The sequence below is a fragment of the Protomyctophum parallelum genome (genome assembly GCF_964188405.1).
Source record: "Protomyctophum parallelum genome assembly, chromosome: 13".
NCBI lineage: Eukaryota > Metazoa > Chordata > Actinopteri > Myctophiformes > Myctophidae > Protomyctophum > Protomyctophum parallelum.
The window spans coordinates 2,205,615-2,229,784 of record NC_139708.1 but is presented as its reverse complement, the minus strand read 5'-3'; the positions used below and the strand labels follow the sequence as shown (position 1 = coordinate 2,229,784).

General features: G+C 43.1%; 1 protein-coding gene across 2 annotated transcripts in view; it reads right to left on the bottom strand.

Moving 5' to 3' along the window:
• Window positions 1–7,571: 7,571 nt before the first annotated feature.
• The window catches only part of olfm2a (olfactomedin 2a), an 87,898-nt gene continuing 71,299 nt past the window's right edge, over window positions 7,572–24,170 (bottom strand). For both annotated transcript variants that reach the window (XM_083779379.1, XM_083779378.1), the window contains exons 3-6: window positions 22,786–22,941; window positions 15,287–15,506; window positions 10,761–10,867; window positions 7,572–8,458 (exon numbers count right to left, since the gene is read on the bottom strand). In XM_083779379.1, coding sequence (XP_083635505.1) covers window positions 7,784–8,458; window positions 10,761–10,867; window positions 15,287–15,506; window positions 22,786–22,941 — 1,158 coding nt within the window. In that variant the 3' untranslated portion in view covers window positions 7,572–7,783. The remainder of the gene's footprint in view (window positions 8,459–10,760; window positions 10,868–15,286; window positions 15,507–22,785; window positions 22,942–24,170) is intronic.

The window sequence follows — 24,170 nt, the reverse complement described above, 5'->3', positions numbered from 1 at the left end:
CTCTTCTCTTCTCTTCTCTGCTCTGCTCTGCTCTGCTCTGCTCTGCTCTGCTCTGCTCTGCTCTGCTCTGCTCTGCTCTGCTCTGCTCTTCTCTTCTCTTCTCTTCTCTTCTCTTCTCTTCTCTTCTCTTCTCTTCTCTTCTCTTCTCTTCTCTTCTCTTCTCTGCTCTGCTCTGCTCTGCTCTGCTCTGCTCTGCTCTGCTCTGCTCTGCTCTGCTCTGCTCTGCTCTGCTCTGCTCTGCTCTGCTCTGCTCTTCTCTTCTCTTCTCTTCTCTTCTCTTCTCTGCTCTGCTCTGCTCTGCTCTGCTCTGCTCTGCTCTGCTCTGCTCTGCTCTTCTCTTCTCTTCAGTCAATTACTATATGTATAGTTGGGTTGGTCTACTAAGCAGCTGTTCTGTGCGTCTTTGCACAGTGCATGTGTTTTTGGCCGCTGTGCCAATTTGCTCTTTTTGGCTGCATTTGAATTTTGTTGTAATTGATTAAAGATAAAGAAGTTTAACTATTTGTTTTGGCCTTATTTGATGATGCCTAAAGCGTAAATGACTAGATTGCTGTTAAATGGAGCTAGGACACTTACTAGGCCTGGCTAAAATGTATGTTGGTGAAATCTAAACATCTAAAATGGTTCAATAATAATTAGCATGGATTATTATAAACGAAAAACATCTATTTTAACCCATTCTTACCGGGCACCCATTTTAGTGTCAGCATCATGTTATGCTTTAGCTATTTAAAAATAGCAGATCTACAAGCTCATATCGCGCCACCGAGTGGCGCGATACGAGCTTGTAGGTCTGCTATTTTTGAAAAATCGAAGAGCAACTGACATTTTTAGAATCTGATCTCAGGTCAGAATGGGTTCATCAGGACCAGTGTGTGTCCGGCGGAAACCTCGTATGAATCTGATCTCAGGTCAGAATGGGTTAAAATGGCCAAATGTCTACATTCAGTGGGCGTGATTTTGACATCATTTCATCTTTGGGCCTGAAGACCACAAATGCCAGGACCCATTTTCTGTGCCATCCTGTACATCCTCAAAGGACCCGTCCACGGCCTCCCACGCCCTCGCCACCCCGTTCTGTGTTTTTCACTTGTACTGTGTACTACTGTACGTAGCTTTTGGATAGCTTCACTATACTTAAAGAATGATGTATAGCTTTCAAGTAGTTAAGCTGTTGTTTCATTGTGTTGCTGGGTAGCTTGACAAATGCTTCATTTCATTAATTCCAGTGGCTCAAAGTCATTACCATGAAATAACACAACAGATTTGTTTTGAGTGCACTTCATATCAAAGATTATATTGTCCATACCATCCATTTGTAGGTTTTAGACTGTCGTAGGCCTACAGTATGTTTTATTAAATTACTCAAAGTCATAACATGTCCAGTTGTCCCCATTACCAACCGCATTAGAAACAGTCTTCATCTTCACAATCATCACAGGCACTGGTTTCTGTTGCTCATTGTCTCACGTTAATTTACAGTCAGTCCTTTATCCCATTCTGACCTGAGATCAGATTCATACGAGGTTTCCGCCGGACACACACTGGTCTGATGAACCCATTCTGACCTGAGATCAGATTCATACGAGGTTTCCGCCGGACACACACTGGTCTGATGAACCCATTCTGACCTGAGATCAGATTCTAAAAATGTCAGTCGCTCTCCGATTTTTCAAAAATAGCAGACCTACAAGCTCGTATCGCGCCACTCGGTGGCGCGATATGAGCTTGTAGATCTGCTATTTTTAAATAGCTAAAGCATAACATGATGCTGACACCAAAATGGGTGCCCGGTCAGAATGTGTTATCCTTACTCAGGGTTGTCTGGACATGCGGGTGCTCTGTTGTTCGGTTGTGTTAGTGTGGTGCAAAGAATTGTAATTGTGTAGTGAGCAATGAAGATATTGTTTTGAGCAGTGGTTATGGATTGATGCGAGTGTTTATTGTTGTGTTGTAATAGAGAATGTTACAGTGAACGTGCCTTCATTAGGCAGCAATCTGTCACAAGTAGCAGCCTAGAAGCGGTGGTAAAAAGATAAATGTTTGTAGCAACATGTACAGATATAAGAAAGGCGTAATAGTAGTAAAATGAAATGACAGAGTATATGACAAAACAATATGTAGTACATTATAAGTAAGCCTTGCCGAGCCATGAGGCTCATAGGGGCAGGAGCCTACTGTATATGTTTCCTTAGCGCGACGCAGCTTGATACAAGTACAAGTACACTCTCTGGACATGATGCTAGTATGTCACAGGGACATGATGCTAGTATGATGCTAGTTTGTCAGAGGGACATGATGCTAGTATATGTCACAGGGACATGATGCTAGTATGTCACAGGGACATGATGCTAGTATGATGCTAGTATATGTCACAGGGACATGATGCTAGTATGTCACAGGGACATGATGCTAGTATGATGCTAGTATGTCACAGGGACATGATGCTAGTATGTCACAGGGACATGATGCTAGTATGATGCTAGTATATGTCACAGGGACATGATGCTAGTATGTCACAGGGACATGATGCTAGTATGATGCTAGTATGTCACAGGGACATGATGCTAGTATGTCACAGGGACATGATGCTAGTATGTCACAGGGACATGATGCTAGTATGATGCTAGTATATGTCACAGGGACATGATGCTAGTATGTCACAGGGACATGATGCTAGTATGATGCTAGTATGTCACAGGGACATGATGCTAGTATGTCACAGGGACATGATGCTAGTATGTCACAGGGACATACGGTACCCCAATCCAACCCTCGAGTGCCAAGCAGGGAGGCACTGGGCACTGGATGCCATTCTTCAGTCTTTGGTATGACCCGGCCGGGGATTGAACCCTGACCTCCCAGTCCCAGGGCGGACACTCTAACCACAAGGCCACTGAGCCGGTCAATGTAGTACATCAACAGTACCTTAACAGTGACGTAGTCAGCAGCAGTAGCGTATAGAAGCTATTTTATGTTGCATCAGGGGGACAATCAATTCAAATGACAAAGATATGCAAAAGAAAAGTGTCTGTGAGGGTGGGGGGTGGGGGTGGGGGGGGGGGCGGCAACTTGAAGTAACATTTTGCATATACCCTATGTTATATCAGGTTATAGGTAATACTGAGTGACAGGCATGTTTGGCAGAATACAGACAACAGCTAGTGCGTGGTTGTTGTTGCTGCACACTGTCACACACGCAATGTAATTTTGTCCAACCTGCCAATCTGCATGTTGATGCAATATATAACTTATATAATTGACGTTGATGTATTTTGTGGCCCTGGTGTTCTATTGAGACCTTTAGATTGTGTCTAAGGTCATGTCTCACATAGACACATGATCTGACACCAATTCTGACGTGGTCGTCAAGATTCGATTTATCCCCTGATCAAGCCGGCAGGCTCTATCAGTTCAATGGTACAAATATCAGCACTTGCGTAGAAAACCAGTTTCAAATCCAGGGTAGAAGAGGAAAGTAACATAGTGCAGATTTAACCTTTAACCACCAACTTTGGCTATTTTGAGAAGCTACTATCTGCACTAAATACTAGAAAAATGGGACCCAATGCCTCCCTGCTTGGCACTCAGCATCAAGCGTTGGATTGGCAGACGTGACTTTATGTTTGGCAGGGGGTAAACCCTTCGACATACTAGTGTCATGTCCAGATGTGACTTTATGTTTGGCAGGGGGTAAACCCTTCGACATACTAGTGTCATGTCCAGATGTGACTTTAAGTTTGGCAGGGGGTAAGCCTAAGCCCCTTCGACATACTAGTGTCATGTCCAGATGTGACTTTAAGTTTGGCAGGGGGTAAAGGCTCATACATAGTCTGGATTTACGGTGGTTAGGTGACCACCGAACTACAACATGACGTCACGAGCCACGGTGAAGAGCAAACCACCGCCACCGCTCCAGCCCTTCTCTCTGTTTTTACTCACCACCGCTCAACGTTATTTCAGCTCCGGTGGTCAGCTCACCACCGGAGCGGTGGTCACCTTACCACCGAAAATCCAGACTATGAATAGGCCTTAAGCCTAAGCCCCTTCGACATACTAGTGTCATGTCCAGATGTGACTTTAAGTTTGGCAGGGGGTAAGCCTAAGCCCCTTCGACATACTAGTGTCATGTCCAGATGTGACTTTAAGTTTGGCAGGGGGTAAGCCTAAGCCCCTTCGACATACTAGTGTCATGTCCAGATGTGACTTTAAGTTGGGCAGGGGGTAAACCCTTCGACATACTAGTGTCATGTCCAGATGTGACTTTAAGTTTGGCAGGGGGTAAGCCTAAGCCCCTTCGACATACTAGTGTCATGTCCAGATGTGACTTTAAGTTTGGCAGGGGGTAAGCCTAAGCCCCTTCGACATACTAGTGTCATGTCCAGATGTGACTTTAAGTTGGGCAGGGGGTAAACCCTTCGACATACTAGTGTCATGTCCAGATGTGACTTTAAGTTTGGCAGGGGGTAAGCCTAAGCCCCTTCGACATACTAGTGTCATGTCCAGATGTGACTTTAAGTTTGGCAGGGGGTAAGCCTAAGCCCCTTCGACATACTAGTGTCATGTCCAGGGGATGTGCTTGTACAAAGCTGCCTCACACTACAGAAACGGGCGATAGGCTCCTGCCCTTTGGGGCAAGGCTTAGCCTACTTACTTTTTCCCAAACGCTTAGTAGCTACTAAATAGTACATATGAGATGCATACTAATTTCAGGGACCCACGTCCGAAATCACATACTCATTTAGTATGCCACATTACTTTTCCCAGTCCAGAAACCACCCTTGGGTAGGATTTGAACCCAAGTGGTATTATTGATGTTAAGTCTTCAAAACTTTGCAGTAAAGAGTAAGCCACCCTTGGTGGGATTTACATGGAGTGCTGTCACTGTGTGGGGACTAGTGGGGAGTAGGGACTTTCATCTCGATAAACTTGTAAACATTTTGCGCTGCTGTCTGTTATATTAGTGCGCTCAGCGCGGTGCCTCCATGACCAAAAGAACAGTGCGTGGCTGCGTGCGTATAGTGAGAGAGAGAGAGAGAGGGGGGGGAAGTCCAGTCCCAGACGGCACGACACATACACGTTATAAGTATAATTTTATCACCATAGATTTCACTGTGTAGGCTAGTTTATGAATGGAACACATTGATAAAGGTCCCCCCTGCTGCGTTTCCAATTGCTGCAGATGACAGTGTGGAGGCAAACCGCGGCAAATTAAATATGCAAGAATCGCAACTTCTCCTCCCATACGCATCGAGTCTACCGAAGTATTAGGTGAGAATGTGACCTTAGTCTTCAAAACATCCTGTCGTGGAATTCAATCACATTCAGGACAATGATTAGCACATCTATGTTTTCCACCACGATCGATGTTGTGAAGTGTGGTATAATTTCAAGATAGATTCGGCACCTCCTCCACATGTAAATGGCTACATTGTAATAATGGCAATAATGTATGAAATTACTTTAGTCTATCTACATTAGGGATCAGAAATCACACAACTACAAAACCTCATTATGCCCACCAACCTTAAACAACAAATTACACGATTTTCCTGTCAAACAAAAAATAATAATACAGGTAGGCCTACCAAGAAATATGCAATTATGCTCTCTGTCTTGCCTATGTTATGTTTCAAACTAAAATTGTATCATTTCTGTCTTGGCTAATCACATCAGTCAAGTAATCAATTACAATTTCATCACAATTCACTGACTGAACGAGTTTCATTCTTAAAGATTTTTGTCAGTTATGCAAAAAATAATAACCTCAATCCATTGTTTTTATCAATAATTATGGTTATGATAAATAGCATGTGACTATGATTATATTCATGATTATGATTATTATGATGTTTATTATTATTATTATTTAATTATAGATGTATCCCAATACTTATTCCACTTCCTGTGTATCCATGGGGTATTGGGAGGTTATGCTGGGAGCTGTGTGCTATTGTTCACAGTCCTGTCAGCTTTAAATGTCGACCACTACCTGTGTAGCACAGTGTAGGTATAGCCTAGGTCTAGTCTAACTCTAGAGGATTTCCTTCAGTATGGTGTCATATTCATACTGTAGAAAGGTCATCTGAGATGAATAGGATCACCATAGTAACCCATCATACCCTGCCAACGTCCACTACGGACTGAAAACCACCATTGTATCTCTTACAAGGCAAATAAAAGAACATAATATACACAGCAACAGCACAGCAGGAGTTTGTCTCCTCTCCAAAGTGCCCTCTGCATAGCCGATTAGCCGAGATACTATGAATGGCAATGGGCCTTCAATAATTCTGTTACCTTTTATCTTCCCTTGACCTGAATACAAAATGCACAATGAAAAGGTCTCCAGACTGGGGTGTATTCAAGGGGGAGTCCTGCTGCGTGATCCTTCTCCAGAAAGCACACATGCATGCAGGGTCCTAGAGTAGCAGCAACCGCGGGGAAAGAATGAGGCAGATCGGAGCTTGTCAGGCCCCATGCCGCAACAGGCATCACTGTGTTTCCTAAAGACTAGTTTTTCTGGCTGAACATAACGTACACACTGTCAGGATTCCTCTCCAGTACATCTTCATTCTGCACTCTTTACCTCAGCTCTTCCTCTCAGTACACAGTGAAACCGGGGGCGGCAGTGGCTCAGAGGCGCCTCAGGAGTCAGGATGTACTGTATATAGTGGCTGTTACCACTGAGTAATCAAACAGACCCATAAGGGGAGAATACAAATACAGCAGATAAAGTAACACTGATATTTTAATACTGTGTATCGCTGTACCTCAGATATTTAGCGTTTTATGTTAATATCACCTTGGAAACGGTAGCATATTAGTAGAGGTGACAATAACTTAATTGTCATGGTTACAAAATGAATCCTCAAGGAAGCCTGTTTTTACTTACATTTTGTGCTGTTTACATCTAAACCTATGGAATATGTCTGACTAACTAAAGACATCAATTCATTTGCTTAAATAATCTCTAGATTTGGCCTCATCAGTATTTACTGCTCTGTTTGCAGACAGTGGTGCCAAATTAATAAAGAGAGAAGAAATGCATGGTAGTCTGGATGACCTTGAATGAGGTTTCTTAATTTTCCCTTCATATACTTAAAATTTGCACAGGTTTGGGTATTCAAAATAGCATTAACATCCTGACTTTGATATTGTTCTTGTAACTCAATGTTGGCAATTGGCAAGACTCGTTGAGATATTTGTCCTTTTCTTGTGTTCAAAAAGAGGATGAGGCTCTACTTCAGATGAGACAATGAACGAAGGACAAGCTTTAAATGGTAAAGGTCGATATTTATTTCTCATCACAAATAAAAAGAACCATGCTTACTCATCACAGAAAGAAAAGAAAGAAAAGCGATCAGTCAATATATCTTTACCGACCTCGCTGTCGGGATGTGGGTTCTTTTTCTTTTTTCAGAATGTGAATAGTAGCACTCTATGAAGATTGAAATTCTAAAAAAAAGAAAAGAAGGAAGGAAAAAAAAAGAGAAATGTCCACACTGTCCATATACACAACACCCCACCCCCACCCACCCTCCCTCCAGACCACAACTAGACATCCCCCCACGCCCGCCCCACAACCATGATCACAGCGGTAAGGGTGATCTATAATTGGTTGCACAAGGTGTCACGCACCGAAAATAACCGACCTACATGCTGAAAATGCGTTGCTCTGTGATGCGTTGTGCTTGTAGGTCTGCTATTTCTCGGCGCGCGACGCTGCATGTCACCAAGTATAAATCAGGCTTAAGTCGAGTGCTTCAGTCTTCCCCAGCTCCTAGTCCTCAGAAGTCTTAATGACCTGGAACAGTGTGACGTTGTACAGAACCTGGTGTCCGTTGTTCCAGGTGTACAGGACCCTCTCCCTGGGGTTATAGTCCATCATGGAGATGTGGGAGTACTGGTTGTGGAAGGGGATGTCCGTGTACTCGTAGCTGGATGTGTTGGTGTAATAAGCAAAGTAGATCTTGGCCCCGGCCAAGTGTGAGTTGGTGACGTACAGCGTGCCACAGATCATGAAGGACTCTCCGGCGCTGCGCTTGGGGAAGCCGGTGTCCCAGGTCTGCAGCACCTCCAGGCTCTGGGGCTCCAGGCGGCTGATGACGATGTTCCCGGCGTTGGGAATGGTGGTGTAGACGGCCCAGAGGCCATTCTCGTCCGCCATGAGGTCGATGTCGGACGAGCCGCCCCAGGAGTACGGGAAGGTGTTGTTGTAGCCGGCGCCGCTCAGGCTGCGCTGCACCAGCACGCTGCGGGAGCGGAAGTGGTACTTGATGATGATGTTGCTCTGGTACTTGTTGTAGTACAGCGAGCCGTTGTAGACCACGTGGCCCGTGCCGGCCCACGGGTGTGGCAGCAGGTGCTGCACGAAGTTCTGGCCCTTCATGAAGTCGCTCATGGTGCGGTACTCCAACACACGCCGGCCCTTAAAGTACCCGTCCATGGACCACACCTGGACAGAAGAGGAAACAATGACAGTATTTTTTATCTCTAGGATGTTCCATCATAACCTGCCTGGATGGAGCAATGTGTGTGTGTGTGTGTGTGTGTGTGTGTGTGTGTGTGTGTGTGTGTGTGTGTGTGTGTGTGTGTGTGTGTGTGTGTGTGTGTGTGTGTGTGTGTGTGTGTGTGTGTGTGTGTGTGTGTGAGACTATTGATTTCTACTGTATGTGGGAGTGAAGATGTTGCCTGTGCACTTCAGTCAACCAATGTGCGAGCTCCGTGCCCTTTACCGTCCTAACTTATAGAAAATCAATCCATTTAGCAGCTCTCTTTTTTCCCCACTCAAGCACTCACAATGACTGGAACGGACCATTGATACCCATGCCCCAGTTTGGCTGAGTATCCTCTTCATCATACCACTGAGACGCAGATCAGAACTTTTAATTGATTCAATTAAACTGCAGTCAGCTTCGATATTTATTTTGCCCATATACGATTTATGTCCAGATTTCGAGCTTTCTTTCTTCTGTTGCTTCCAATCCCCCCCTCCTGTAAGCCTTCCCAGATACTGTATAGGGCAGTGGTTCCCAAAGTGGGGTCCTTGAGGGAGTTCCAGGGGGTCCCGAGCAAAATGATAGTTTGTAACCAAATGGACCCTAAAGGCCTATTCATAGTCTGGATTTTCAGTGGTGAGGTGACCACCGGAGCTGTAATAACGTGGAGCGGTGGTGAGTAAAAACAGAGAGAAGGGCTGGGCAGAGCGGTGGTTTGCTCTTCACCGCGGCTCCGTGACGTCATGTTGTAGTTGCGGCGGTCACCTCACCACCGATCAATCAGACTATGAATAACGCTTTATGGGTCTGTAACTCTGACTCTCAGAGTTAAATTATCATTGATTTTACAATATAAATTGGGGTCCCAGAGATAGAAATGCCATTAAATGGGGCTCTGTAGAGTAATATGCATGTCAAACTGGGGGTCCTTGAAATTAAACAGGTCGAAATTCACTGAGCCATAAAAATCTTCTCTTATGGGAGTCCCTAGCATATGTTTTCAAATCCGCAATTTGGTCCGCAAGTTAATTAGTGTCAATTTAGGGGTCCTTGACATGAAAAAGTTTGGGAAATACTGCTGTAGGGCAAATACACTGTCAGATTCCCACAGTGGGAAGGAGTGCCTGGGGAGTGGAGTGGAGGAGCCGGCAGTGGTGCATAACAGCAGTTGAATTATGGAGGGGGCGATTATGGAGCATTAGGCATTGTTTCTCCTCTGCCTTTTAAATTTGTCCCAGTGGGGGCGGGGTTCTAACACATTCAGGCCTAGTTTTCTTCCCCCCCCCCCCCCCCCCCCTATGTTTTCTGTCAGACTCCCCAGAGCCAATGACATTTCTCCTTCCCAAATGTGATCACCATGATTGATATGGTGGTTGCTAATATCATATTGGTGATGTGTCTGGCTATTAATGTAACCAGTGATTGATATGAGGGCTGATGTGATCTCAGCAAGCGAGGTGATTAAATGCACAAGATCAGAGCATTTAATCAAAGGAATTGACCTTTGTTGTCGACAAAATCCATTTACTCTCCATGCTACAAGGTGGATGGGGGAAAGGGCATCCTCTCATCCCCATTCCTCCATACCGATGACCGACACTCGTCCCCAGGCAAAGCGTCTTCCAGTTACCTCCAGCAACCAACCAACCAGCCCCCACCCCCTCACCGTTTCCCCCCCGGCTGTTCCTCATGTTGAGCCAGACCCATGTCATCAGTGGAATCCATTACTGTCCATCTGTTTCTTGACATGCCGGCACTCTCGGTAATTACCCAGGTGATTTGGAAAAGTTTTAGCCCCAAACAAAGCCATTCATTTCGTCTCTGATGATGAAGCAATGAATCAGCCGGAGTAGCGGTGACGGGAGGGGACAGGGCAGAGAAGGGGAGGGATGCTTTCCCTCAGTGACTCAGCTTTCTGGCCACATCTCTCCCTCTGTCTCTTTATCAATATCTCATTGCTCACGAGGAGCCCCATTCAGGCACTACAGTCAATCAGTCACGCAAATCTCACGACAGCCTGGTTGGTGCTGAGGGGATGATTTGGTGGTAAGATTGACAGAGTTTGGGTTATGTTTTGTCATTGACTGCAGCTACATACTGTAACTTTCTGTGGGTGTATTGTGCCGGAAGCTTGTGGTGGAAAGGGGTAATATAATAGTTATGGAGGTATAGGGCATATAGGGGATATAGGAGGAGGAAAGGGGTAATATAATAGTTATGGAGGTATAGGGCATAGAGGGGATGTAGGAGGAGACTCACTCTGTTGTCTGAGCTGGGAATCATGGTGTCAGTCATCCAGGAGCCGAACCTTGACCCTGACGCGCGTACCGTGATGGGATTACTGACTCCAGTGAGCTTCCCGCATCCTGGAGGAATCGACATAGAACAAAGTATGTACACTGTAAAAGTTAGTTTAACTCTTGAGAGTGTAGAAGTGGAACCAAATGGACCGATAAGGATCCAATTGGTTGCAGCAGTGGCACCACACAAGCCACAAGGGCTCATTTGGGGGCAATGCACTTCATTTAGGACGAACCCATTCTGACCGGGCACCCATTTTGGTGTCGGCATCATATTATGCTTTAGCTATTTAAAAATAGCAGATCTACAAGCACATATCGCGCCACCGAGTGGCGCGATACGAGCTTGTAGTTCTGCTATTTTTTTAAAAATCAAAGAGCGACTGACATTTCTAGAATCTGATCTCAGGTCAGAATGGGTTCATCAGACCAGTGTGTGTCCAGTGGAAACCTCGTATGAATCTGATCTCAGGTCAGAATGGGTTAAAATACAGATCTACAATTCACACAGTTGGATTTGCTTTGATGCCGTTCTGGGAGGGATAGACGTTTGTTTCTGTAATTTGCCAAAATGAATAAGGACGCCTTAATGGTGAGTGAAATTAATACATTTCTGTTAATTACTGTATGCAGTGTGCACTGTCAAAATTCATCAGCCTACAATACTGTTAGGTGCTGGGGAACTGTCCAGGGCCCTGGAATAACCAGGCTTTATACACAAAGCATGGTCTTTGTTCAACATTGACCAATGTGATCTAGTCTAGAGCAGTGGTGTAAAGTAATGTCGTGCATTTACTTATAGCAGCTATAACATGACTTTTAAAACAGTTTTTAATATTTAATATCATATTGTCTATGTCCCTCAAACTTATTTCTAATGGAAAGCCTCAATCACCACTCTGATATAACCAGTCCATGGCATTTCTTTTTTGCTTCTGATGATCCCTGCAGTTTAATCACTCTTGCTGTAGATTTTTCTTTTCTTGCATAGCGTAGGTGGTGACAAGTTACATTAACTTGATGTGTGTGTTTCTGTATGAATGACAACTTTTTGAAGAAAGTGTTTTTTCGCCTCAACTTGTCTGCTAGTGCTATGATTGGCGGCGGTGGCTCAGGGGTAGAGTGCCTGGATGGTAACCGTAAGGTTGCCAGTTCGAACCCGGGCTCCCCCAGAGTTACTGTCGAAGTGTCCTTGAGCAAGACTCTGAACCCCTAATTGCTCCCGATGTGCTAGTTGGTGCCTTGCATGGTTTCCGCTGCCATCGGTGTATGAATGTGTGTGTGAATGGGTGAATGTAATGCACAATCTCTGTAAAGCGCCTTGGATAAAGGCGCTATATAAATGCACCATTTGCCATTTTTACCATTTATGATTGATGGCCTAATTTGATTGTTTCATTTAACTTATTTTAGTTTGTTGTCTGTGAATAAATAAAACACATTGTTTTTGGACACATCATTGTATTTATGTAGACAAAATAATATCTTCACTTCACCTACAGTATATCCGTCTTTGTGTAAAAATGTAAAACGTAAAAAGTGGTACTCTCGATATATTATTTTTATATAAAAATGCAATTTCCTGTTTCTTTAATACTACAAGACCGGAAGGGTTTCGAAACGTTGTATCTGCCGTTTGTCGCAAACTTTGGAGCATTCAAAAGTGATTTGCAAGACCCCACTTTGTTTTTCATGATTCTGTTTTTGTAGTGGCTCAGCAGCACCGAGAAATGGGATGTGCATTATGTTTTCTTTGAATCTAAAATGGTCCATTTGGTGTACCCTGGATGTTTAATATGCCGCAGAGGACATGTTCTGTTCACATTGTATGGCTACACTGTGCTTTTGCGTGAAGTCATTTAATTTCATGGCAAAAGAAACAGAAATATATTAATCACCACTAGGATTTTCTGTCTAATAAGCAGATTATGCATGTAGGGTTTTTTTCAAATCATCAATTTGACCCTGCATATTAGAGAGATTATTTATTCAGTAACTCTGGGCCAATTCCGCTTAATTTATGCAGCTAATTCAAGCACGAGCACATTAGTCCACATTCAGGCAATATGTCATTTTTGTCATTGTTTTGTTAGGAACATTTGGGTCATTGATAATCAGTGGTGTAAAGTAACTAAGTACATTTACTAAAGTACTGTACTTAAAGGACAACTTTAGTTTTTTTCAACCAAGGTTCATGTTTTAGTTTGTTATTAGAGAAAGTAAAAGATGAGTGTTAATTTTCTTTCATTTGCTGCTTTCTTTAGTTTTAAGGATTTTAGCAGTTTTTGACAGGGGGGCGGGGGCATTCGAACATGGGGCTAAATATGTATTTTTATATGTAATATGTAAGTTTTATGGTGATTTATTTTTTTATTATTTACTATAGTCCTACTAGACCCCAAGAAATTACATCTGGCCACAAAAGATCACAGGATCTATTGAATGTGACAAACTGACATATTGAGCCTATACACACAGACCCCTTTTCCACCGGTTGGTTCCCAATGGGAACCGGTTCAGTTCTTTTTGGTTTTTAGTCCATGAGCCAGAGCTCCAAAATTGGTGGGCAAACTATACCCTATATTAATTGTTTATAGGATCAATACAAGTAAATTAATACACGATAACCCTTCCACAGTAGTAGCTTTTTCCTACATAATGCCTCATTTGCATATTTAAAAATGTAAAATTTGTAATACAATAAATCATTGTCTTCGTGTAAGTACTCAATTGGGGAAGTTTAATGGTGATAACAATCTAATATAGGTATGGTTTTGCCTACTCAATTCATAATTAACCTTTCAATTTTGGAGCTCTGGCTCATGGACTAAAAACCAAAAAGAACTGAACCAGTTCCCACTGGGAACCAACCGGTGGAGAAGGGGCCATAGTATAAGCCTTCCCCCAGTAGGCTACCTTCATATTCAATAGATCCTGTGATCTTCTGTGGCCAGATGTAATTTCCTGGCGTTTATTGGGACTATAGTAAACCATAAAAAAATAAATCACCATAAAATGGTGTAAAAAAATACATATTTAGCCCAATGCTCGAATACCCCCGCCCCCCTGTCAAAAACAGCTAAAATCCCTAAAACGAAAGAAAGCAGCAAATGAAAAAAGATTAACACTCACCTTTTAGTTTATCTAATAACAAACTAAAAGATGAACCTTGGTTGAAAAAAACTAAAGTTGTCCTTTAAGTAACATTTTGGGGTACTTTTGCTTTACCAATTTCCAATACTTTTACTTCTACTTTACTGCATCTCAGATCCAAATATTGTACTTTCACTCCACTACATTTACTTTAAAGGTGTAGTGAAATGGCTTTTTGGGGCATTTTATTTAGAAGTCTCAGCCCTCAGACGGCAGGATCTAAGTTTCTGAACCAATCAGAGCGTCGCATCCCTCCGGGCTATGGGCCACGCGTATGGAGAGTGGTTTGTTTACATTGACAGAGAGATCAGAAAAGCCAGGGGATGTTTTTCTAACCTGTACACAACCTATATACATATTTTAGCGTGACGATTAAGTTGAAAACGACTTGAGTAATACACTGTCTGGATGTCATCTTGAATTGGATAAAAACTGAGGATTTCTGTAATCAGGACGGAGGACGTCTAGCAATGGGAATCAAATGGATGAGCTTTATTTTTATTGGCTTTTATTGATGTGGGCCTCGAGGCCCTCAACAACACGTTTTTTACGGAAGTTTTATTTTTATTTTTATGGACTTTTGATATAAAAACAACATCGAGAATGTTCCCTTTTTTTTAATCCATTGTTAGGTATGCCCAATTGCCCATATGATGACCACGGATATGGTCTAAACGTGTGAAAAACATATTTTTCATTTCACTACATCTTTGAAACTTTAGTTACTTTGTTGATTTTGATTATTATTAAAAAACATACATTAATCACTTCATTTTGGCCATTTGAAAATAGCTGATCTACAAGCTCACAATGCGCTGCGATGCGTCACATTGTGAGCATCCAGCTCAAGTGGAGTTAGGAGGTTTTTGTCTAAGCATTTTTTGTAGACTTTCCATTGGTTAAATATTTTTTTAACAAACGTAGACGTAAAGGGTGTTCAATAGCATTGATTTATATATATTTATTTAGTTAGATGCTTTCTTCAATAGCATTGATTTATATATATTTATTTAGTTAGATGCTTTCTTCAATAGCATTGATTTATATATATTTATTTAGTTAGATGCTTTCTTCAATAGCATTGATTTATATATATTTATTTAGTTAGATGTTTTCTTCCGGACAGCAACAAATGTATTTTCAAAAGCTTTTTGAAACGGGACATTCTGCATAATGAGTACTTTTACTTTTGGCACTTCAAGTACATTTTGATGCCAAATTTCCAATACCTTTTATACTTATTACTCAAGTAAATGTTGAATTCCCGACCTTTACAGAGTATTTCTACATTGCAGTATTGATACTTTTTACCTAAGTCAAACATGTGCGCACCTAGTTTCTGCATGCAGGAGTGGAGCCTGGTCTCCAGAAGCAGCACCCTCTGGCGGAGCTCCTCGTAGTCATACGCGCCCATCTCCTCCTGGATGGCCATCAGCACCAGGGACAGGTTCCTCACCTCCTCCCGCAGGCGCACCATCATCCGGGCATCCGCCTTGTACTGCTCCAGCACGGGCAGCAGGGGGAGCAGCTGGGTCACCTTGTCCTTCAGCTCCTGTCGTCCGCGGGACACAACATTTCAACATAGATCGAAGTATAGTCAACGAGTAAGCGAAGAGCATACTGAGATAATATTGAATATAAATGGTGCATTTATATAGCGCATAGATTTCACAGATTTCTCACACACCAATGGCAGAGGAAACCATGCAAGGCACCAACCTGCACATGAGGAGCATTTAGGGGTTCAGAGTCTTGCTCAAAGACACTTCGACACTAACTCTGCAGGAGCCCGGGATCGAACTGTGAACCTCACGGTTCCCATCCCTACCCCTGAGCCACTGCCGCCCATGTTGGAATTGTGAGTAAATGGCCCGCATTCCTGTATCCAATTCCCATCATCATAAAGCCTGATATTACTTCATTGTATGATGGTTTCCTGTGCGGGAAATAGCCGATCAACAAAGGTCACAACGCATCAACCTCATTTTGCAGTGGGGCTCCAGGCTTTATACTGTCTTTAGGTGTTGTGTGCATCTGCCCCAGCCTAATCTTTGTACAGTACTGATCATGTTCCCTGATGGACAGCACCTGTGTCCTCCTCAGAAAGGAGACCCAGGCTGCCTGCTGTTGGAAGGTATATCCATACAGCAGGTGTATCAATAAAGTCTGGCCACCACAGGAGGGGCTGTTTCCTCCTTGTTAAGGTTTATCGCGAATCCGGTGATGGAGCAGCTCTCAGCCTCGCAGCGCCGCATCATAAATCTCATTTTCCCCTTTCAAGGCACGAGAATTCACACTCGTTAATCTCCCACGCTCTGCCATCGGCGACTTTGAGCTGCACACATTCATCAGCCGTCCTACGCCAGTCAAGTCCTGCCTTTTAGACTTGTGGCCTTTTTTTTGTCTTTATTGGATGGCGGCGTTGCATTCAGGCGCCTGCCTGGAGAACAGATGTATATCGTTCTGCATATGTTCAGTCATCTCGGGCTTTATTGATGGACTAATCTCATCAACATGTTCATTACCTCCTTTTCAATGGCTTTAATAAAATGCAGAGAGTGCAAAACGTGGCCCTCTCATTCTCATCCCTTATAGCCGAGGCCGGGTCCCAGTGGCAAAGAACACTTAACATTTATCAAGGTATCTTTTTCAAACTATTTTACGCTCCATCCCATATGTGTGAGGAATGTGGAGAAAGGCCAAACAAGACAGCCCACTGAGAGGAAGAGAAAAAGGCTCACAGATAGTGGCTGCACCTATGCTTGGAGAGATACTGTACTATAGTGAATATATGTGCCTATTAACCGAAGATCTGTCCGCATAATGTTAAATTTACAGTAGCCTAGAGATGCAGAGAAGAGAAAGGGAGGGAAGGGTGCTAGAAAAACAGACAAAAAAACCCCCTTGCTTTACGTCTAGGGGTTTAATAATTCAAGTGCATGATGTGAATTTGTTCAGATTGCCTCTGTGCAGTGACTCAATTACACAGAGATAGTTGGAAAATTGATTGCGTATGTTTATGTGGTACACTATGGAGAGGCATACCAGGTTTTATGACCTGTGAAGAAAGTGAGATTGCAGTACATTAAATCTGGCAAAGTTTGTTGGGCCCATGGAGTGCAGCAAAAACCTTGGACACATTTAGTTAGCTGTTGGTTGGTTAATGTTATCTGGTAGTCGGCTCTCATCAACCGTTAACAAAAGGAAGGGGTCGGGGAGAGAGATTATAACCCACAAGATAATTTAGTATTCATATTTTTTCTCACCATAACGGTGGGTTCCATTGAAGTTGGAACTCACCAAATGCAAAATAATGGTGATACCAATTTCCAAATCATAATATCGGACAAGATCTGTCTGGCCTTTGCCTAGATAATGATGGTCTCATAACAATGAACGTTGTGCGATGTCATCTAAAGTATTCTATAGTTTTTGAGTGGTGCAACCACTCCAAGGAACAGCAATGTCCGTGTTGTTCACCTATCCGCCTATGTGACGTTAATGAGCACCAGTATGACTATTAGTACCAGTAGGGGCGCTGTTGTGCCAGAAACAGAGAGAGAGAGAGAGAGTGCTGCACTGTTGCTTGCTAATGAGAGAGAGAGAGTTATGATGACATAGGGCCTATATCATCATAACATAAAAATCACACAATGATAAAATGACCTGTCGGATTGTTCATGATCACACAAGATCAGAAATGTATTTTGGCCTTTCACCATTCAGTGCTGTACGAACCAACCGTAGTAGTTTTAGGAAATAAATTATTAGACAGACAGGACGCCAGTTTAAGTCTGATCTGACAGCTGGAGTGACATCATGATACGTTCTTAGTATTAGTTAGGACTCGAGCAGCAGCGTTCTGAATCAACTGCAGCTGTTATGGGTTTGTTTTAGTAAGACACCATTAACATATTAGTCAAGTCTACTCAAGATAAATGGACAAGTTTTTCCAAATTCTGCTGAGACATACAGTAAGCCCTTTAATTCTCGTATATTAATATATACTATATATTAACTATATATTAACTACATATTAATGTTGTAGTAGGCTGACTTTGAAATTGTCTTAGTGTGGTTGTTGAAAGTCCATCACTACACCAAGATGTCTGGCTTGGGTTGTGGTTTTTAAAATGTCATAGGCTATTATTAGCAGCCTATTCTTAGACATTTATTTTGTTTTGTTTGATGGACCTACCGTAGCTCGTAAGGGCAGACACAATCCTTGTTTTGTTTGATAGACCTACTGTAGCTCGTATAAGGGCAGACACAATCCTTGTTTTGTTTGATGGACCTACTGTAGCTCGTATAAGGGCAGACACAATCCTTGTTTTGTTTGATGGACCTACTGTAGCTCGTATAAGGGCAGACACAATCCTTCAATGTGTACAACATTGATGTGGGGCAATGCATCGCAATAGGTGTTGTGAGCCTGTAGAGATGCTACGTTCTCCTATTTTTGTCAAATGTTCGCCTATAATGACACGCCCATAATAGGGACACCAGTAATCATGTGGTTAAACAGATGGTGTAAAGTTAACCCATTCTGACCTGAGATCAGATTCACACGAGGTTTCCACTGGACACACACTGGTCTGATTAACCCATTCTGACCTGAGATCAGATTCTAAAAATGTCAGTCGTTCTTCGATTTTTTTCAAAAATAGCAGACCTACAAGCTCGTATCGCGCCACTCGGTGGCGCGATATGAGCTTGTAGATCTGCTATTTTTCAATAGCTAAAGCATAACATGATGCCAACACCAAAATGGGTGCCCGGTCAGAATGGGTTGTCCATTATATTAAATTGAGCTATAGTTAAGTAAAAAATGCGAGACACTTCCTCACTCTGCTCTGTGATATTATGTTGAGTGCTGGTGGCCAGGAGATACAATAGTTTATTGGCGAGGCCGCAACAGCAGGGCCAGCACTATAAATGGGTCTTTGACTGGATCACTGATGAAGTTACACCATTGGGTGGCCAGTTGGCCTGACAACGAACTAGCCAATCACAGAGCAATCTTCCCTCCATGCTATGGGCTAATTGGCCTAACGATCGAACAATGGAATGAACTCAAGGGGCCAGCTATATGCACTCCAACGTTGAAGCGCTGGGCCCTAGTGGTAAGAGGAAGGACTGCAGGCGGACCCGTGGATTCATGACGAGGAAACCCCGTGCAACCGAGCGCCCAATGTTAAAGCCCAGCTGCACTTCAACCGAGCGCCCAATGTTAAAGCCCAGCTGCACTTCAACCGAGCGCCCAATGTTAAAGCCCAGCTGCACTTCAACCGAGCGCTCAATGTTAAAGCCCAGCTGCACTTCAACCGAGCGCTCAATGTTAAAGCCCAGCTGCACTTCAACCGAGCGCTCAATGTTAAAGCCCAGCTGCACTTCAACCGAGCGCTCAATGTTAAAGCCCAGCTGCACTTCAACTGAGAGCTCAATGTTAAAGCCCAGCTGCACTTCAACTGAGCGCCCAATGTTAAAGCCCAGCTGCACTTCAACCGAGCGCCCAATGTTAAAGCCCAGCTGCACTTCAACCGAGCGCCCAATGTTAAAGCCCAGCTGCACTTCAACTGAGCGCCCAATGTTAAAGCCCAGCTGCACTTCAACCGAGCGCTCAATGTTAAAGCCCAGCTGCACTTCAACTGAGCGCCCAATGTTAAAGCCCAGCTGCACTTCAACTGAGCGCCCAATGTTAAAGCCCAGCTGCACTTCAACTGAGCGCCCAATGTTAAAGCCCAGCTGCACTTCAACCGAGCGCCCAATGTTAAAGCCCAGCTGCACTTCAACCGAGCGCCCAATGTTAAAGCCCAGCTGCACTTCAACCGAGGGCCCAATGTTAAAGCCCAGCTGCACTTCAACTGAGCGCCCAATGTTAAAGCCCAGCTGCACTTCAACTGAGCGCCCAATGTTAAAGCCCAGCTGCACTTCAACCGGGCGCCCAATGTTAAAGCCCAGCTGCACTTCAACCGGGCGCTCAGTGTTAAAGCCCAGCTGCACTTCAACCGGGCGCTCAGTGTTAAAGCCCAGCTGCACTTCCGCATTTGGACACCAAAATTTGGTGTCCAAATGCTGAATCAGCGGAAATAGACGGTCCTTCCGGCAGCCTTCCGGGTGCTTCAAAACGCCACTGAGCAACTTCCACTGACATGAATAGCGGAGGGGGCGGAGCTTCGCGCCAGTTTAGTCTCTATCCTTTTAATACTCTATGAATGAACTAGCCAAACACAGAGAAAATTGCAATTATCCCTCCAAGCTATGGGATGTCCGCTCAGAATCAGGGACCTTGGAGGAGATTTTTTACAGTGAAATAAAAGTAAAAATCAAATAATATATTGCCTTCCCTATAAGCAGTATGATCGAATATGGGAATATTTATTTGTGTGTTGATGCATCTTTGACCGTCACCAAGGATTCTGTGGAGCTGGTGTTGAGGCACTATGTACAGCCAATGTAGCCTAAACTCATCCATTGGCTCTTTCAGACAATAATATTTTACACGGCCTACACTGCCACTCATTGAATTCTTTCAATAAGGCTTTTTCTGGAAAAATGGACTATTCATTCTTTTTTAGTTCACTTACTAGTGAATGGAGGTATACATGTTAGGAATCAGTGTGCAATAGCACACATTGTTACCCCAGTGCTTTACTAGTGAATGGAGGTATACATGTTAGGAATCAGTGTGCAATAGCACACATTGTTACTAGTGAATGGAGGTATACATGTTAGGAATCAGTGTGCAATAGCACACATTGTTACCCCAGTGCTTTCACAAAACCGCGACTAATAATTGGAGCAGCAATGCCCACACATTCAACTTGTACAAAATCAATTGTGGCAAACCTCAAATCATAAAAAGATTGTCTACATTTGTAGACGATCAGGTCACCACCATCTGATTATACCTAGATATTAATATAAAAAAACAGGAGGTAAGGGAAAGTGATGTAGCCTATAAAATGAAAATTGTGAAATAATACAGATAGTAGGCCTACAGCGTCAAAATAACCAACAACCGATCAGTGTCTATTGTGTGGGTCGGGGGTGAAGTTGACCTACCGTAGTCATTACTACAACATCTTTACTCAACATGTGGTTCTTTCTAGGGCCGGGACTAATTGCGATTAATTACGATTAATTAACTACAGAAAAATTAATGCATTAAAAAAATTAACGCATTTTAATCGCAATTATTCAATAAAGAATTATTACCCCTATTACTACAAAAACAATGTTTTATTGCTTAAACTTATGTATTCACTATTCATTGATTCACTAGTATACCAAAATCCATTTGAAAAAATTGCTTTCTCACTGTTCTCGGGTCAAATAATGATATGCGATTAAAATGCGATTAATCTAGATTAATTAATCGCAAAGCCTCTGATTAATTAGATTAATTTTTTTAATCGAGTCCCAGCTCTAGTTCTTTCATAATGTGAACCACATAATCTTACTAGACTGATTATAATTCAATGTCATTCATCCCCAGACATCATCTCATGAATAGCTCCTGTACATTCATCCCCAGACATCATCTCATGAATAGCTCCTGTACAGTCACACTACATTAAACCATCATGATACCAGCTATAGTGTCACTTGAGTGAATAACGTTAGCTAGCTACTAGACGGCTATAATGTCATTTCCATCCATCCACTGACGGACTGATCATTGCAAGCATTTCATTTAGAATATGTACAGTGATGTGAGCTTGTTTCATGTCATGTCATGGTAGGATAATAACCGTATACATCCTAGATGGTGCTTTTCTGCCTGTGAGATCAATGGGAATTACGGTTCATGCTTGGATTTCTGAATAAATCCGGCATGGAATCGTGATGCACACTAATCACTTGTCATGCTTATACTGCAGTGCAGTATGAACATAATATGATCATTTAGAATTTAGGAATTTTGGTAAATAAATCATTTTGCAGTTTTAACCCATTCTGGGCGGGAACCCCTATTGGTATCTTACCCCCTCAGGCCGGGCACCCATATTTAGGTTCTGTACAGTATGTACAGTATTCAAAAATTTAATTTTTTTGATGCTGCTATATAAATATTTGAAGTTTTTCAGAAACCTTAGGTCAGGATTTAGAGGCGTTTTTAGAATCGGCCTTAGGCCTAAATCCATTATCCATTATCTTACGTGAAATTTTATTTTAATGAGTGCCTACTATATTCACTGAGAAATGCATAGGACTCTCTCAGCTTTGATATGGGAGGAGATATGGGTCAGGATGTGGAGACGGAGAGAAAAACTAAAGCGAGATAGAGATAGAGATGGGAGCACATACTGTACCGCTTACTATGCTGTGGATCTGATTATCGTTATCATTACGGTATCTCACTGTTAAAAAACACCTAATCAAATTCAAACTATACAGTATGATGTTAGATGTAATCACGGTGGCGTCTAGTGTAACTTAAGTTAATTCTATTCATACAAACACAGACAGTTTATTTTTATACACAAGCCTCCAGGGATACCACCTCTGCTTACTTTTCTGTAGTTGGGTATAAACAAGATTTCTCTCTCCTTCGTAATGCTTCACAGGTTGCTGGCCAGGTTTGAGATATCAAACTTTTACCATGGAAACCCATCGACACGCATCTCGTCCAAGCCAAAAGCTTTTGCTAGCATGAAAACTTCTTTCCACAGCAGTAAGACGGTGAGCACCGAAGCCAAAAGGTTCCATTACCATGGTCACCATTTAACCAAATGGACCCTTACGGCTACGCTGTCTGAGTTAAACCAACATAGAGGATTTTTACTGTGTTTGAAACCATGCAGGATTAGTGACACAGCTGGGTGTACCTGAAAGTTCTTTGGGTTGAGACTGCGAGGGTTCTCAGACGCTGTCTTCAGCTTTCCATCCACCACCTTCATCAGACTCTCTGTGTTCCTCACATACTGCAGATCCCTGTAAGTCCTCAGGTCCAGGACCTCCATGGATTGGCTGATGTTCTGCACCTGTCAGCGGCACACACACACACACACACACACACACACACACACACACACACACACACACACAGTTATTGAACTGGTCAGCGATTATCTGCAGGGCTCTAGACAAACACTTCTAGAATCCTCAAAACATTCTACAATGCGCACACACACATATATATATATATGGGATATGTCCCACCCTTTTCACATTGGCCTGTTATAGTGCCACCAACAGATGGATTTTTGCAAAACACATTTTTGGAACAAAATGCCTCATCCAAGGCGTAAGAAGAAATGGCACCCTTTTCACATTGGCCTGTTATAGCGCCACCAGGAGGCCACAACCTGACCTGCCCTGGTGGAGACTTTTTCTAGTTTATGCTCCATCGTACAGCGGTGTCGTGCCAGAAGTGGCAAACCTGCAAGCTCACAACTCGTCATAGTGCTGTGAGCTTGTAGGTCTGCTATTTTCGACGTGTGCAAAACTGTCGTGCGATGACGTGCTTGACGCAGCCCACGAACCCCACTGCATGCCCAGCCTATTGTACTGTACTTGTTTCATATGCCCACTCTTCTCCCACGCGCTCCAGCGAGCTAGACAGAGTTAATATGCTGTTTTAATGGAGCCTTTTTCATTTGGCTCAAAAACGTATTTGAAAGCAGTTTCAGATGGGGCTGAATGCACTTCAGATGGTGTAATGTAATGCTTAATCCATTCTGACCGGGCACCCATTTTGGTGTTGGCATCATGTTATGCTTTAGCTATTGAAAAATAGCAGATCTACAAGCTCATATCGCGCCACCGAGTGGCGCGATACGAGCTTGTAGGTCTGCTAGTTTTGAAAGAAATCGAAGAACTACTGACATTTTTTAGAATCTGATCTCAGGTCAGAATGGGTTCATCAGACCAGTGTGTGTCCAGCGGAAACCTCGTTATGAATCTGATCTCAGGTCAGAATGGCTTAATGTATGTGCTGTCCAGTCTGCGGCGCTTTGTGAACTTGTAGATTGGCTATTTCCGACGCGGGACAGGCAGACGACAAAGTATAAATCGGGCTTTGAGCCGCCTGGCTCAAGTCCAGAGCAATGACACTTGCCTCATACTGTAGGACGGTTTACTGCATACCTTTATAAAATCCTTCATTATTAACACATTCTGACCTGAGATCAGATTCATACGAGGTTTCCGCCGGACACACACTGGTCTGATGAACCCATTCTGACCTGAGATCAGATTCTAAAAATGTCAG